This window comes from Corapipo altera, unplaced genomic scaffold (genome assembly GCF_003945725.1).
Source record: "Corapipo altera isolate COAL_440 unplaced genomic scaffold, ASM394572v1 51, whole genome shotgun sequence".
NCBI lineage: Eukaryota > Metazoa > Chordata > Aves > Passeriformes > Pipridae > Corapipo > Corapipo altera.
The window spans coordinates 5,578,212-5,596,049 of NW_020884892.1; the positions used below are offsets into that span (position 1 = coordinate 5,578,212).

The 17,838-nt window shown below is 39.5% G+C and overlaps 1 protein-coding gene and 1 long non-coding RNA gene across 8 annotated transcripts in view; one reads left to right on the plus strand and one right to left on the minus strand.

The window, feature by feature from the left end:
* The window catches only part of ASAP1 (ArfGAP with SH3 domain, ankyrin repeat and PH domain 1), a 148,575-nt gene that overhangs the window by 10,992 nt on the left and 119,745 nt on the right, over positions 1-17,838 (plus strand). For 4 of the 5 annotated variants that reach the window (XM_027645560.1, XM_027645564.1, XM_027645562.1 and 1 more), the window contains exon 2: positions 7,855-7,941. In XM_027645560.1, the coding sequence (XP_027501361.1) occupies positions 7,883-7,941 (59 nt within the window). In that variant the 5' untranslated portion in view covers positions 7,855-7,882. Of the gene's footprint in view, positions 1-7,808; positions 7,942-17,838 lie in introns of those variants that run through there. The other variant, XM_027645561.1, reaches the window with a different exon arrangement.
* LOC113948178 lies at positions 260-17,645 on the minus strand. 3 transcript variants are annotated; one of them, XR_003528030.1, is made up of 7 exons: positions 17,549-17,645; positions 16,633-16,748; positions 7,798-7,930; positions 7,190-7,251; positions 6,324-6,462; positions 4,198-4,302; positions 260-375 (listed from the first exon to the last, which is right to left on the minus strand). It is a non-coding gene; the product is annotated as an uncharacterized LOC113948178 (long non-coding RNA). The 3 variants fall into 3 exon arrangements; XR_003528029.1 differs by having other exon boundaries at positions 6,324-6,386; positions 16,633-16,751; positions 17,549-17,634; XR_003528028.1 differs by having other exon boundaries at positions 16,633-16,751; positions 17,549-17,634.

Genomic DNA, 17,838 nt, shown 5'->3' on the forward strand with positions numbered 1-17,838 from the left:
TGCACCATGCACATCTCTACTTTCTATAACATGAGCCAACCACATCCAAGTACATACAAAATATTCATCTCACTGTCACTTGTAGAGATATTAGCAACACTTTAGCTAGTTTAACTAATTAATGTACTGGTAAAATTAATTTATTTATTAAGTGATTTATTAAAAGAAAAGGTGGTGTTTAGAGACACTAATGTGTGAGTTATTCAGTATTTTTAACTACCTTCAGGCCTGAAGACACAGTCTCAATACTTTCTTACCTTCTTGAAAACTATATGATCTGATTGCTTCTGTCTCTGTATAAATTCATACTGTCACCAAGACAGGCAGCCTAAGTACTGTCACATGAACTTGAGTGGGAACCTGATACAACTGAAACTGAAAAAAGAAGTTATTTTTCAGCTGTGTCATTCCATTGGTAAAAACATAAAGCTTACATTACAACATATAGTTTTATTGTGGGGTTTCTGTGCAACTTCTACCCAAGAAAATCTAAAGATTAGCACAACTTCCCATTATATTGCCACTGGAAAATATGTCAGCATTCATAGTAGTGCACCAATAGGGACTTTTTCCTGGGCTTTTCCCTTAAAAGTTTTGGGATTTTTTTTTTTAAATTTGTTTTCTTCCTCCTAATATCTCTTACTGACTGTAGAATTAGAGGTACAGTCTAGTATCTGCCCATACAGCCTTATATCTGAACCTTCTGGTGGGGTTCAGGCAGAAATAAGAAGGCCCTGCTGCAATGAACTTAGATGCAGCATCTTTGGGGTAGGTGTCTGTCTCTGGGCTCAGCACTCTCTCTCTTTTAGTCAGCAAAATGAAAGAAGCAGTTTAGGCTGTGATTCATCTGACATTGTAGACATCTACTTTAGTACCTCTGTTTTAAACAGCTACTTCTGCAGGATGAGGTGAGCTGCACCCTATTTTCACTTGTCTGTATTTACTGTATCAACAGTAACAGTAAAAGGAGCCTGGAGTGAGCAGCCCAGGCAAAGATACTTTGTCAGATATACCCCACTTTTTACAGACTAAAAGTTGAGTGAGAACTCACTAGAGGTAAAGAATCCCATTTACAGGGACTGAGTTTGGATCAAGTTGTTAAAGCTCTGTTCTGTCACTTACTTTCAAGTTAATCTCATTTTTCCATGTAGACAGAAATCACAGAATCACAGAATAACCCATGTAGGAAGGGACACACGAGGATCATTGAGTCCAGCCCTTAGCCCTTCCTGGGACAATCTCAAGAGTCACACCATGTGCCCGAGAGTATCATCCCAACACTTCTTGAACTCTGCCAGGCTTGGTGCTGTGACCACTTCCCTGGGGAACCTGTTCCAGTGCCCAACCACCTTCTGGGTGAAGAACCTTTTTTTCTAGCATCCAGCCTAACCCCCCTTACACAACTTAAGGCCATTGATTTCAAAGAGAAAATGATCCATGTTCATGGATCTGGGCATGAGTCACTATATGGGTAGATAAAGACACAAAGCACAAAAGAAGAGAATACTTAGGAACATCTTTCTATGCCTGTATTGGGGTTGCTATGTGCCTTGTATTTGAGGAAATTCTGTACAGATGCTTTGATAGTTCTGCACTCAGCTGAAGGACAGGATGGTTAGAAGTATTATTGAGCCAAAATAAATGACATTTTCAGAGGGCTGCTGCTAAGTAGAAGACTGGTACTGCTTGGCAGAAGGGGAAGTCATGAAAAATACAACACTTTGAAGGGCAAAGCAGTACCAAGACAAGAGGGGTTGGCAGAAGGCACCGTGGTGCCATCCTTGTGATCAAAGGCTGGCCCTCTACTTGAGACATCAGACTGGACACAAGCAGAAGTCACAAACTGGAGCTTAACGGTCTTGTCTTCAGTCTGATGTAACCATCTTACAAATATATATGAAATATATTAATTTCTGTGAGGTCTTCAAACACAAGGACAGTGCATGACCTCATTAGTACCTGACTAATCAATGAAGGCTGGAAGCAGGAGGAATGCTCTTTACTTTGCTCGGGAGCTGCCGATGTAGCAGGAAGGAAGCACATGGAAAGTTCAGATGCATCTGACTTTTTGTGCAGACAGAAGTTGATCTTTAAACCTGGCTATACCAGGTTTAGTTTCTAATTTTAATACTTACTCTCTCCTAAAGTCACAGCCAGCAAATGGCTGATCTTGAATTCAGCCCAAAATCAGTGGCTATTGAGAATGAGTGGGGGCAGTGACAAGAGGGGTTGATGTTGCATTCAGATTATATTATTAATCTGTAATCTATATACCATGCACAGGGCAGTTTGCTATATACTATGTACTGAGTAAATAATTAAGCAGCAACTAACTGTACAGAGAAGGTGGGAAGTGCTCTTGTTTGTTATTAGCCCCTCACAGTCTTCAGAAATGGATTATAAGTTACTCAGAATCTTGGGCTATGGATGGCAACCTTGTCATCAAATATAAAAAAATACCCTTGATGAGATCAGTGAAAGCTCTCCAGAGGTCTGAAGCTGGGCAGCAGACACTCTGATTACCTGCTGCCTCCACAAAATACAAATTCTTCCCTGAGCCCAAGAAACAGCTGATGGATATAGTCGGAAGTGATAAAAAGGTCACTTAAGTGGATACAAGGAGATTTAACTCATAACACCATCATCCTGAAGCCCTTACACAAATAACAAAAGACAGGCTTCAAAAACTAGAGGGTCCTTCAGCCTAAAGACTTACACAAATCTTTGTCATATATCTGAGTCCTAAAGAAAATTCACCTCTGAATGAGACTGCAGAAATCTCCCAAACAAGCACCCTTAGGCCCTCTGGCCCTCTATAGCAACGTGCTGTCACATCGTGTGGTGGTGATATAGTACAAAACTGTGGAATTATTTTAGAATTATCATGTTTTGCAGCATGAATTCCTAAACCACACTGTCCAGTGCAACTATTCCATAGCTCTTGCACTGCCCATCCATGATTATTTCATAATCATGTGGCAATCATATCAGATGAGGATGGAGAATTAATTTCCATTCTAACAGTCCGTTTCCTAAAACTAGGTTCTTTTCTATGCAGTTGCTATTTCTAAAAACGCCATCCAAGCAAAGTTCTGAATTTTTCAGTTGATTTTCCATACATATTCTAACGTGGATATTTCAAGATGAATAGAAGAAATCTCCTACTTTGCCAATATATTTAAAAGTTCGGTGGAATGACCTCAGGATTAATAACCTGACATCAATCCAGTGTAAAACACTGGAATGGCTAATTCCAGGCACTATTAATAAAGAATCAGAGAAAAGTAATGCAATTCATGCCAATCAGGATGGAATTAAGTAAAATATATTTTATTTCAAGAAAGCTATCTTGATATTTTTTGAGGTTTTAAATTTTTCAGGGAAAAAATCTATACTACTGATGTAATACTTATAAACTTTTGTAGCACTCTTGGAACTAAACAAAAATTTGATTAAGAAACTAGAATTATCTAAAATCATCAATGTAATGATTGAATGGATTAAAATCTGAGCAATTTACATTCTTAAAAACCCTTATAAATAGGGACTCATCACCAAGAGGATGTCAGTCAGCTCTTCAGGGTCAATTCTGGGCTCTGTGCTGGGTTTGTACAAGTCAGTAATAAGTTTTCCATTATTGTTTTCTTTCAGGATTTAGCCCATGTTTATAAGCATGCTAATATTTTGATAGTGTATTTTTATGGAAGCACTGAAAACCCATACAGCTAATGTATGAGGTCAGGACAGAGCTTCTGTTGCTTGAGACGTACTAAAATCAAGACCACAGACAAACATCCTCAGATTTGCTTCACTGAAGTTTGTTAGACCACATTGTAATAGTGTTATCCAAATCATGGATTAGGACAAAGCCAAAGAACATATGTTTGTCACATCCTGTTTGGATGATACCAGCATAGACACAAACAGAACAAGCAGATTCTGGCACAAAATCAAAGACATTTTTTTTTAAACTCACAGTTGTTAAAGAACATGTCAATTATCACATGGACTGAGTAATTAAATTCTATATTTTGCCCATGAAAATATCTTTAATAGCCTTTGCAAAATGTCATTTTCAAAGACAATCTTTAAATTTGTAAGACCTGCTTTTCAGCAGAACATAGAGCAAAGATTTGATTCACAGCAGTTCAAATAACAGCTTATTTTTTTCATTTGTAGGAACTAAGTTTTTTCTACCTGCTTTATTTTAAAGCTTCTTGGGATATAAAAGCTTTCTGCTCAGTCATTGGCTGTAAATTGCAGAATGAAGCACTAACCTACAGCATTTCCAAATGAAGTAGTCTGTTTATACAGAAAGCACAAGAGCTATAATTACTACATGATCACATTTGTATATCAAGGTCAGATTTATGTGATTCACGCTATTGTTTGGACATAAAGGGAGTTGATTTTTAGCATGGTGGTGCACAACTACTATTATTGTTATATCACTGACAGTAGAAACAATATTAACTTTTGCTCATTTGAGTTTTTCTAGTTAGGTTAACTACAGCTCAGGCATGTTAGAAAACTGGTTGGTTAGTATTTGCTCTAAAATATTCACTATATTTGCAAAATATGTATTTATATTACTACTGTCCAGGTTGTATATTCTATTATGAAAGAAAAAAAAATAAACAAAACCTCCAAAATAAAAAACAAATTAAGTCATTAAATGATTTATGCATGAAATCACAGAGAGTTTAAGCAATATCTAATGCAGGTAATTAAATAGTGTACAAAATATTTCCTGATATTTTCTTCTCTGCAAAATCCCTGAATAAGATTTTCTTCTTGACTACTACCAAATATATTGGTAAATTTTATATTCTGTTACTGAGAATCCATTGTCTCTCCATACTACTTAACCAGTTCTAAAAGTTTAAAAATATAGGGATTCAATTCATTATACTTATTAGTTAAGCATTAGAATTAGTCAAGCACTTAGATTGTACCAATTAATTCAATATAATTGTATATATTTATAATCAGGCACAAGAAAAAATGCTTTCCTAATGGAATCAGCTATTGTATTATTGTACTGAATTAAATTGCCACCCAGCTGCCATTAGTGTCAACCTGTTCTTAGTTAGACCCCCTTCTTACTGAAACCCCAACTAGTCTTTCTCTTTTTAGGTGTAGGTGTCCCTGGGTAAAAGGCAATCATATTTCTCTGGTTTTCATTGTTCTCTGTCTCTTCTGGGCTTTTATATTTCATATTCACTCCTTGCTCCCACTTTCTCCCACTCACATACTGTCATAGGTAAGGATTTTACATAAACCTGATAGTATTATCTTCACATTGCAAAGTAGAGTTGGGAAGCATTGGTTTTCTTTTTTTGGAGGGTGAGAAATAGAGTCAAAATGCCATCTTGACGCAGCCTAAATTCTACTACTGTCTTTAGGTCAAGAGTTTCATAAAAGCTGTACTTAGCCTCAAAAGACAAATCACTCACTTGGGCATAAGGTTTGAGGAATTTGCCATTTGAATGGTGCCCTAATAAATTGTCCAAAGGTCACAGATTCAGTGTTGAACCCACATGAGCACATTCACCACCTTTTCTCTCTCTAGGAGAGCCGCATATGTTTCCTTCTCAGTGCTGTTTCTCACCAATCAATGATGATAAATTTATAAATATTTTTCTAGATTTCTTTGATATTTCATTTATTTGCTGGTTGCTGTTGTACCAAGAGGCCCAAAAATGAATAGGAGACGTAGAAAGGGAATACAGTCATCCTAAACCACTGAGATCTAACCAAAAATGTTGATAACTCTGCTTATAGCAAATGAAAAATTAAATAATATTCAGTAGATTCTTATAGCAGATGTAAGAGATTCTGTGACTTTTTAGACTTACGAAAAATAAATTGCCATCAATTCAAAATGTAAATCATAGTTACTCGTCAACTTAGGTCAGCGTCCAATTTAGAAAGCAGTGAGCCATTATATATATTTTATTTCTTGCTTTGATTTGAATAGTATAAACCTATGATGATGAAGGTGATTTTTTTGCCTAAGGAGATGGATAATATAATTAAAAGAAAGATGTGTGCTGTAAAATTAAACAATTTTAAGCGGACATGTCATCATGGGTTGAATCAGATCCAGGGTTGCCAGTGGCTATGGGTTTGCTGTAAGATGGTGGTACTCAGCTGTCTGTCAGGGGAGGCCCTTCCCAGTTCACAAAAAAAAACAGTGCCATGCCCAGGCCTTCTTCTAACAACTTTTCTCATGCATGTAACACAACATTCAGGCATAATGTTCTTGGTTTAAGGTAGATACTTCTCCTCTTGCATACTTGACTTCAAATCAAAGGACTCACCTCTTCCTTAGGAGCAGAGCCCATAACCATTTCTTCTCCTGTGCTGCCAAGCTGGTGGCATACCTGGTAGAATCTCAGATCCTTTCCAGCCAGTATGTAAAAATCTGAAATCTGCTGGTTAAAGAGCTGCCTAGCCTTCCTAATAACAAAAAAGCTCTTGACAACATCACTTGAAAGTATCATAAAGGCTCAGAAACGGAAAGGAAAAATGAGATAGTAACATCCCATCCAAAAGTCTTATGTTGCAATTTTTAATTGAATCTCATGTGTCTTAGAGACAGGGATTATTCTGTTATTCTTAATGTTGAGGATTGGCAAATCTCCAGACCCACATGACATATCTGGAAACACCAAACAAACAGGACAAAACCCATAAACAAACTACAGCAGTCTCTGGGGAAATAGGTCAACAGGCCTAACCAGCCTTCTCTTAGACAGAAGGTTAAAAAAAAAAAAGACTTACAGAGGAGGAAATGTGCTTTTCCTCATGGAATCAAGTAATCAAGTGATGTGCTCAAGTGAAAATGGGCAGACTGGTTAAGCAAAGGGTGTGATCTGGGAATGGCCTCCCACTCCCCCATGGCCTTAGCTCCTCTGTTTGATCCCAATCTCATCCTTATGGGTCCTTGTCACATCTCCCATTCTGCCGGCTTACCCAGTCCACATCTCTCTGTCTCATGTGGTTTGTCCCAGACTCCTTGCTTTATCAACTCATGGCAATGTCTTCTGTGTAGCATTCTCCTTCCCAGCACCAATATATGGCCCCCAAACCCTGTCAATGTTTCTTCTGCCTTGTCCTTTTGGACCAAACATGGAGATCAGCCCAGAAGGGCTCAAAGTGAAAGGTATGTGCCAGTTCTACCTACCTGTCTGAGGCTCCGCAGTATCTCTAACACCTTCCTTCCCCTAGAGCAACACAATGCTTAACCTGGAAAGAGTACACAATATAATAGCAGAGAAGTCTGATGAAAAACTGCAAAACCATTTTTCCATGGTGTGCTATGACTGTCCCCCCACACCCTCCTTCCCTCTCTTACACGCAGGATTGCTCCCCGTCAGAACACTTCTTGCTCCCAGTCTCTTTATCCTTCAAATCTTATCTCCATCTTCCAAAAAAGATCAGTCTGGTGCATACACCTGACATGGAAATTTTCAGCCTGAATGGTTAGACTGAAGTTATATCTGAAAACAGGGTCTTCTGAAGTGTCAGACAACTTGGGCAGATGATGTTACCAGCGCTGTACTCAGTGCAGCTGAGTGAGTAGTTGCCACATTGAGTTAGACAGAGAGTTTTCCCAGCCAGCTAAATGAAACTCTCCTGTAGCAATTTTTAATAAGGTGTTATTTTTCAGGGGATTTCTATTGGATCTCATTACCACAATGAAATTCAAAATATCAAATTCAGTGATCAAAAAATTGCCATCACTGAAGGATTAACAGACATTGTTTCATACTGACTGTTTGAGTAAGTGACCTTGTCAGTCCCGTAGTTTGGTCAGTTTTACTTCCTTGATCTTTTCTCCTCATCTAGGTAGGTTTCTGGTTGTGACAGATGAGACATGAGATCTTCAGCATCCAGGCTTTCAAGCTTTTCTTCAAGAGATTCACTATGGAATCGGTAAGAAAGACAAAAGACATAAACATAAATGACCAGATTAAAGAGTAAAAAGCAGACCACAGAATCTATGAAAAATAAGCCCAGAAGACACTGATTTTATCAATTGTAATACCTGCAAGTGGGATTTTTCTCTGCTTAATGCCACTTTGGACATTACTACAGTGCGTGTTTTTTAGAAAATGTCTAAATTACTGATCCTTCCAAGGATCAAAAATTCCAATAAAGCAGTAAATACTTACAAAACATTGATTACCTGAGCACGTACTGAAACAAACACATTTATTACATATTTTGCTTTGCTGTAATAGATTTCAAAGCTGGATAATGGGCACAGGAAATAAAAAGGACACTCCTTTCAGCTCATCTAGATCTAGTAACTGATGTTGTTTTAACATTGAAAACAAGAAATTTCTGAGATCAGCCTGAAAAATCTATGGCAAGATTTGTGCGGGGGCTTGAAAAGAGGAGGGACTCTCTTTGCATGATATAAAGTCCTGAATAGCACACAGTTGTCTAAATATGCTTTTGTTTATTCAGTCTCTGGATGGTGAGTGCTCTTGTTTTAAAGTTTCCACTGTGTTTCACTGAACCACTAAAAGCTACATTTGGATTGCCTAACTTGAACCACAGCACTGATGGTTAAGGCTGCAGTGTTCTTTGTACCTGGTGCACTGGCTGGAGCTGCCCTGGCACAGGTCACTGCTCCCCGTGTGACCATCACAACGCTGTGGGACTTTCATCTTTTCTTCCTCCCTGGGGGAATTAGTTGACCATATTGCACTCCAGACCAGCCAAGAGGGTGAATCACTGCTGCTGATCTTTCTAAAAACTGAATAAATCCTCCTTTGGTGCATTTGCTTTGTCACATGGCTACACATATTTTTCCTTTTTAAGTCCATGATGTCTTAAATAAGCAAAAGTTCAGAAGGCAAACAATCATCTTTGAAAAAGCATGAAGTTCTTAAGCTGGACATTCTTATTTGATTTTGAAATAGCACTTACATTTTTACGCTCCTAGATTTTCTTGGAGAAATAAAACACAACCACCACCAAGAAAATAAGTAGTGTTAAGTTCCCTGAAATCAATTAAACTCAGTTTCATTTCATACTTTTTGTCTTGACTGCCGCTCCTGAGGAGGTGCAAACCATCACTGAAACTTTTCCCATGGCTGGGACACTTAGAGGATCTTTCTCCCACACTGATCATCTTGATAAAGAACAAGATGATGGTGAGCCTTTCCTATCCTCAGAGGCAAGAAACAACTTCTTCGTCTGCTCATTTCTATTTCCCACAACACTTTTAGGAACCAAAGGATTCTGACATTTTTTCTACCCTCCTTTTAAATCTTATGGGATGAGCATTGCTTTAAAAAAAATCCTTAGAGGAAGGATAGATGAGCAGATGGTCACTCTCAACAAGAGAGCCAGTTAACTTAGGAAGATGGAAGCTCAAATTCAGTGGTTAAAAGTAGAAGCAAATGAGTAACCAGAGAAAGGGGCTGCTGTGGCGAACTTCTCGACTGAAATTCTGTACTTCTTTATTTCATTTAGCACCACGTAAACACTGACCCAACAGAGATTTGGTTCACACAGTAAGACTAGTTTCCAAAAGCTTCCATATGGTTATCTGACATCCTGAGTTTTAACAGAACCCCACAACTTCAACATTCAAACATCTACATTTAAAAAGCATGCAGACCATAATTTTAAATATTTAAAAATAAATATTTAAAAACTTTTCCTTGAGCATTAAAGCAGATATGCCTCTAATTATTTCAGGTCTTATGTATTGTTAAACATATCGATCCACCTAATAAAATGAACAAATAAACAAAAAAACCCAAACAAAATAAAATCTCACTAAAAAACAAAAGACATCGCTCCTGAATTGAAAATTTCCTGCGCTACATTCAAGTCCAGAGTACGGCTAAGTGATGCATCTTTGACAATAGTAGCTTATATGAGGGAAACATAGATGTGCCAGTAAGTTCAGGGGTTGCAAGGACCATTTTTATAACATCCAACATCTGCAGATTTATTTCAAGCATTTCTCTAACAAGATGCTATTTAGGAAATTAACAAATGAAGTATGCTCAGTCAACACTATAAGCCAGCATTTGAACTTCAACTCAGTATGTCCATATACATTCATGTCTGCAAACCGTGTCTTAGCAAAGCTGGTGCAAAGGCAGAAATTAATTCTGTGCCTCTGTTTAGGGTCTTAGTCCTTCTTCTTCAACAAAGTACTGCTTTTATGCTAATAAAATCATAATACAGAGGGGGAACTCCATCACAAAACCTGCATTATATTCTCACATCATGACCAACCAGTAGAAATAAACTTTTTCATTTACCTACCAAACATTTTGTCTATCCAATAAAATGCTGACAAAATTGTTTGGCCTGGGAGCCCTTCCCATCTTTCAGCTATTTTTTGAAACTCTTACAATAAAATGTATAGTAAAAATACTTAGTTCTGATATAGCAGTACTAAGCTGTAAAAGCCCAGTGTGCTTTCACCTAGAAAAATAAATGTAGTTGTCTGTATTCCACAGATAGAGAAACAATGTACACAGAGATCAAATGCCATGTCAGAGCCATGAGTGGCACCCCAAAGACATGATCCCAGGTGTACAGAGCCTTTATTTCATTTTCAAACTACTTCCCAGGTTCCTTTTGGTCTGAACCTCCATTTTCACTGTAGGCAAAACGCACGCTGCCATCAGCATGCATTTAGCTGCTTAGGTAGAATCAGAGATGTGCCTGGTAGTGACACAGCCAAATCATTTCCAGAGGGAAAGAGAAAATATTGAAATGTTTGCAATGTGGGTTGAGGCTTTATTTCATTCCCTTTTTATTTTGGAGAGCCTGTTATGCCAGCTGCCCTGCAACATGTTCATTTCTGCAGTATCGTTCTCCGATTTTAGTCATTGCTATTTCTCATATTAAAAAAAAAGGCATTCAGCTACTATGATTCCTGCTTTGGAAGGACTCTTATTTCTCATTTCAGTCAGAGTACCCTTTCACGATATATTGGCTTCATCTTGTCCTTTGCAATCTCATGGACATGGCCTGCTCTCATGCCAATTCCAACAGTGCCCTTCCAACAATCCTCCAAGGATTCGCTCAGGGGCAGGAATGCAAGGATAACCACTGACAGGTTTTCCTGTGCTGGTCCTCAACCTCACCAAAGCAGTGATGGTGGGAACTGCTGGGAGAGCAGCTCCCAGGGGTCAGCAGTTCTTACATGACTGTCTCTGTCAGTAAAGAGTAGGCTCCCATTCACACTGTGGGCAAGGGTTAAACTTTCCAGTGGCTCCACTGACAGTTTTCTTATCCATCAGCACTCATTAGAGTTTGATATCTTTGGGCTGTCCAAACTGCAGTCCTTATAGAAGAGTATGCTGCTGCTGCTTTTATATTCTGAAGATGTTGTAAGGGCTGTATTTTGAATCTGTTCTCTCCTGACACACAGAATCATAGAATATCCTGAGCTGGAAGAGATCCACAAGGATTATTGAAATCCAGCTCCTGGCCCTGCATAGGACAGTCCCAAGAATCACACCATGTGTCTGAGATCATTGTCCAAATGCCTCTTGAACTCTGGTAGGCTTGGTGCTGTGACCACTGCCCTGGCCCAGTGCCCGACCACCCTCTGGGGGAAGACCCTTTTCCTAATATCTAGTCTAAAACTCTCCTAACACAGCTTCATATCATTCCCTAGGGTCCTGTCACTGGTCACCAAACAGAAAAGATCACTGTCTGTCCTTCCTCTTCCCCTCGTGAGGATGTTGAAGACCACAATAAGGTCTCCCCTCAGTCTCCCGTTCTCCTGGCTGAACGAACCAAGTGACCTCAGCCACTCCTTGCATGGCTTCCCCTCAGGCCCCTCATATGCAGTATTACACTTCCTATGAACCGACATAAGGTTTCTCAAATGAGCAACTCTAACAAAACATTTCTGTAAAATAGAAATACCAAATTCAGTACACCTGTAATAAGCAAAGGAACACTCCTTCCCTGTCCTGAGGCTACTGCCTCTTGCCACAGGTGAGCATTTTCCTGTTTTCTCTTTGGAGGATGCAGAGGGTGCAGGAGAAAAGCCGATTACTTGTTGATGGTGTTATTATTGTTAGCCTGGAATGCCATTACGCATTTGTCTGCATGACTCTTGATCTTGCATGACAAAACCAAAAAACAAAGGCAAAACTGAATCAGCAGATTAGTCAGCTTAATCTTGTGTAACTCAATGCTGCACTTCATTTTCAGTGCTGTTATTTTCAGCTGCCCTTTGAGATCGGTCTTTGAGCTTACTTATCACTCAGCCAAGCTGCTCACTCAGGACATTCAAGTAAATAAGATGGAAAACATATCACTCAGCAGAATATTTATGATGTTTTGATTTAATCTTTTTCATTTGGTACACACAGTGTTAAAACTGCAAGATCTTAATGTTATCAGAATGTCATTTATAACAAGAACACAATGAGTTCTCTTTTTGCTATCATATTAATATTGAAAGAATGCAAAAAGAACCTCCTGTTTAGGCCACTATTGTTAGTGCTAAAAGGCTTTTAAACTAATACTGTAATTTCTGAGACAGTTGCTTATGTTTTCATATCTTATTTTAAATACCAAATGAAGACAACTGCTCGGAGATGCCAGTATTAAAATTGAAATCAGCTGATCCTTGTATTGAAAACAGTCACAGCAGCAACACAAATTGTTGATGCAGCTCATGTAGTCCATAAACCACATTGGTACATACTGTCACCTAAAACCACAGAATTGCAATCAGCATGTTTCCTGAACCTGGATTTTGGCTTTCTGCATGTACAGCAATATGATATAGACAAGAACAGTTTCCTTTGGCTGGAAAATTACCTGACTGTTCTATCCCAACAACACAATCATTTCAAAGATTTGTTTGCAAATGTCAAAGCCAACACCCTTCTTTCTCAAGCAGAAACACTCTGCAGTTACCATATAAGTTTCCTTCAAGCAAATTAGCACCCATCATGTGTGACGTAGGTTTCAATGTTTAAAACAGGCTTTGCCTTTTCTGGTGAGTACATCACCCACTTATGTGATATTAAATGTGTAAACACACTACAGGTTAAAATATGTAGTTGTTACATTTTCTACAAGGCTCAGTCAGCTGTTGGGACCATCCTCTGAGAGGACACAGTTCCTGGAGGTGAAATGCCTCCTGACTAAACATTTCCCACTGAAGTACAAAGTGATGCTGCTGTATGTCCTTACATAAATGGTGTGGTTTTGTTTTTCAAAACAAAACTATGAGAGTTCCATTAACAAAAAAAGTTTACTGAGTTTTAGCACATGAGACACTCCAAAACCAAAAGCAAAACTCAGCCTGCTGAGATTCTTGTTGATTTGAAGCTTCTTTTATCCTCTAAGCCCAACATTCAACTCAAACAGCGGATGTTCAGAAATATTTGTGGATATTCTAGTACTTATGGCCATAAATTTATATAAGCCTTTCCCATTAATTTTGTCAGAAGTTATCTGAAAATAATATTATAAAAATGTAGCAACAGCAATTTACCATAGAGACATTTTCTCGGGGAATCTCAAACCAGTTTTATTGAGTAACAAATACCACCACTGTCTTATGTCGTACAGTGATCTCATACAATGAGTTAGGATCAGGAGGAGGATGGGAAGTAATGCTGACTGTTGTGTTTAGCTGAAATGGATAAATCTAACACCAAACCACAAATGTATTCAGGACAGCAGTATAGTAGAGAGACATAGCCTAAGGATATTTTCCTGATGAGTTTTAACACACCACTAGCTCTGCTGCTATTTGCTGCTGAGCTGGTGACACTCTCCATGTTGGTGAAGATGTTAAGGAGCGTAAAAAGAACAACTACGTAGTTTACTAACAAAAGCACGTGAATTTCAATGATTTTATGTTTTAATTAAACACTAATGTCTAATCTACACCATTTTTATCAGCAGTAATAGCCAAGATAGGAACCTTGCAAGCAAAGAAATGAGTGTTGTTGTAAACCCGTATTTGCAAAGTGGAATTATCTTGTTCATACTTGACAATCAAAAAACCCCAAATTTGACATGTGAGATCCTGGCATGACTATGCCTGTACTAATCAAAAGGAGTCATCTGCACAGTAGCCCTGTGCACAGTGATTTCCTTCTCCAGCTAACAACTCACTTCAGCGCCACACTGACAGGCTGCAAATGGCCCCAGAGGCAGCTCATCTGAGCATGCTTGACGGCAGTGTTTGGTGTACAGCCAGGGACTTGGGTCAAGCTTGTTTACAAAACCAAGCAGCAACCACACCTTTGTGGTTTGTATCTGTGATCTTGCTTCCTATGCAGCAGGGAAATGTGACCTCAGGGTGGTCCTGGGGCTGCTCTCTGTGGGCAGCATAAGCATATCACACAGGAGATCCACCACCAGCTTCAGCCCAGATGAGGTGTTGATATCCTGAAGAGCTGACTTTGCATGACTAAAGCTAGAGAGCCACAGGCTTCTCTATCTGGCTCCTTATCTATAGTGGAAAGATAATCTTGTTCTCTACCTCACCACTGTGTGGTTTCAACAGTTAATTGCATTGATGATTTGAAGAGCTGTGCAAGTGCCATGTAGCTCTTCACCTCTAGCACATATTGGTCATGCTGCAAAGTTTGCAATGATGACAATAGTCATCATCACCTGATGACTCCTGCTCTCAGCTCTTGTGAATGAACTGATGATATCAATCTAAATATAAGCTGTCTAGAGGTCTATAAAATGAAAATACTACAGTTGCTATTCAGTTTATTGCACAACACCAGTGCTAGTAGTTTGTACTGTCATTGCTATGTTCCTTAGCCTCTCCCTAAACATGGTAACTATCACCAATATTGCAGAATTATTATCAATTTGCTGTAATTAACTCTCCTGTTGGCAATCACGGTACAAAAAGCCAGGGAATTAAATGGATTTGTAGACTGAAACACTGGGTGGGATGGCAAGACAGCACAGGTTCCTTGACTGCAAGGCATCAGCAGTAAGGTGTGTGCTTTCCCATGCTGTTTGCATGATCCTCACCAGCACTAGCTTGTCCCAGGATGGACACAGAGATGCATTTCACTTCAGAATACCAAGAGGAGTGAGATAAGCATAACTTCACTGGCAAGCCTTCTATGAGAAAAAGGCTGCAGCACAGCCTCCCCCAGGATCTAGCACAGACTAAGATAGCGTTAGAGCAGACACTGTGAAATATAACTTTCACACTCTGATGATTATTCTTTGACATTTGTGAAATGAAACAGTGACTTCAGTTAGTGACAATTTATAGAGAGGTGCATCCTACAAATTTAGAATTGAATCTCAGATACTGATCGCAATTCAAAACAGGAGACATGGTAAAATCTGAAATCCACTAAACGTTATATGACATACTTACATAATTTGACTAGTTTAAACCTAAGCACATTTTTAGAGGCAGCTTGTATAATTTACTTTTATTAACATCATATTAATTAACTAATCTTGCTTCCAGTGAGTTTAAGTGAAGATAATCCAAGCCTAAAGAGGTCATGCCCATAGGGCTATTTTCTTTACCAACATTTGTATAGGGGCAGGGAAATGCTGCTTCCATGCAGCAAAACAGAGCACCATGTTCCTTTAAAGAGAGTTAAAAATTTCAGAACTGTTTAAAAAAAAAAAAAAAGTCAATTATGATTGGTAATTACTGATCTTCCTTTTTCTTTAGGCCTTGTGCTGTTCTCTTTATTTACCAGTATTCTTCTGTATTCATTCTACTTTTTATATATTTAATATTTTATTTCAAAAGATAATTTGTTTTCTGATGAGGTAACACAGAAGCTCAGCTGCTGTTACTCTCTACTCATCTTTCACTTCTGTCACTCTTCACTGCTCCAGTTTCCCTGGCCTGCCTACTCCCCTTCTTAGTTGAACATGCTCTTCAGTTCTGCACTTTAAATTTTCTCAAAATAATATTGCAGAAATGACATCTTTAGCAGTATGTCCAGCTTCTGTCTGTACTCCCTCGGGTAGGATTTGTTTGGGATAGCACATAAGGTTATTTTACAGTCCAGAGACTAGTGCTCAAGCTCAATAACTTCAGCCTGAAGAGGAACAGTTCAACCTTAACAGCGAGAGTACCCAATTAATTAAACCAGTTAGCCCATCAGTGCAATGGATTTATCCTCACTTGATATCTGCTAGAGAGGGATCAGGACTTTTCCTAATGTGAACACCATGTCTGTCATGCAGACCACAGGCCTGGCCCAGGAACAGCTGTGTGACAGCCCATGATTGATGTTCTGCAGGAAATTACAAGGGATGACCACAGAGACCCTGTTTGGCCCTCAGGCCATATCCCAGTCCCTCACCCATCTAGTCTCCATGCAGGCTGGGCATGCTGAAGCAGCTCTTTTGGATGCTACCAACTGCTCTTCCCCGGCCCCAGCCAGTTCTTCACTCTCCATAATGCTTTTGATGCCACCAGACATTTTTATCTTCTTAATCTCTCTTCCTCCTCCACTGCTCTTGCGAACACGATCCTCAACTGATTTTCTTCCTATCCCTCCAGTCCCTTATTCAGTGCTTCAGTTTTGTTTTTTTCCCAAATCCATTTTTCAGTGCAACTCCCACACAGTTCTTTTCTTGGCTTCCTCCTCCTCTTGCCTACTCTACCTTGCAGAGTCTCATGATGTTTAACAATCATCTGTACGAGCTCCGAGCCTTTGTGCCAGAAAGCTGGATCACGTGAAGCAGCAGCAGCAGCAATCACATGGCCATATGGAGGGCTTCTGCTAAGGCAATGAAATCAAAGAAACATGTTCAGGCAGGACCATTTCTCAGCAGTATTGGTCATATTTTTTCTGGCAGAACATACAAATCATTTTTTATGGGTATACACAAATCCTTTTTATGCTTACTCAGGCATTGCAGCCTTTAGTTGATACTGTCAACTATTTTTGAGTTGTACAGTCATTTTATTAGAATTACATACAAAACTATGTAAAAGCCTAAATGCCTTGTAATGCAGTAGGTCCTTATACAGAGAATATAAAAACTTTTGAAATGGATATAGCCGTATAATATTGCTCACTTTCAGTTGTTCAGTCTTGAGTATATTTCCCATTCCTGAACGGCTGAGCTTATGTGAAGAGAATCACAAACACAAAGAATAGGTAATCACATAGTATGGCTAAATAAATCACACAGATACAGCAGATGACCATAATTACTTGAGCCTCCTGAGACTTAGCCTTCTTTAGAAAGGAACATATGGGTCCCAAAACCTAAGCTTAAAAAAATATCATTAGCGCTGTCTGTCAGTTCCCTGAGTTACGCGACGCAATAATGGAAAAAAGGATATGTTAACTTATTCAGAAATAGTGCTTTGGAGGGGACTCAGGGCTGCAACCCCCGCGGTTCAGTTTGGGGCAGCGCTGCTGCTGCTGCTGCTGCTGCGACCCGGCCATCGCAGCAGAGACAGAGCCCTCGCTCTGGGAAGGCTCAGGTAATACATAATCGGCGACAGCAGCTTCTCTGAGACATAGGACTTCTTAAAAATTAACGAAGTATGAGGAGGGTAAAAACCTACACAGCCAGGCTGCGGAATGGGATGGCTCTGTCAGCGGGGGCTGCTCAACATCCCCGGCTTTACATCACCGGCGGATGGGGCTCCGACCGGCTGTGACTGACCTAAGAAAGGGGAAAAAGAAACAGCCCCTCTGGCTCGCCCCAGGGGTTCCGTGGACTGCGGGGCGGGCACACCGTCCCTCCCTGCTGCCACACGGCACGGGAAGCCCATTCCCCGGCTGGTGACAGCGCTAGGCCCCAGCATTCGGCGACCTTGCCTGCTTTCACCTAAAAGCCCTTTTTTTAATCGTA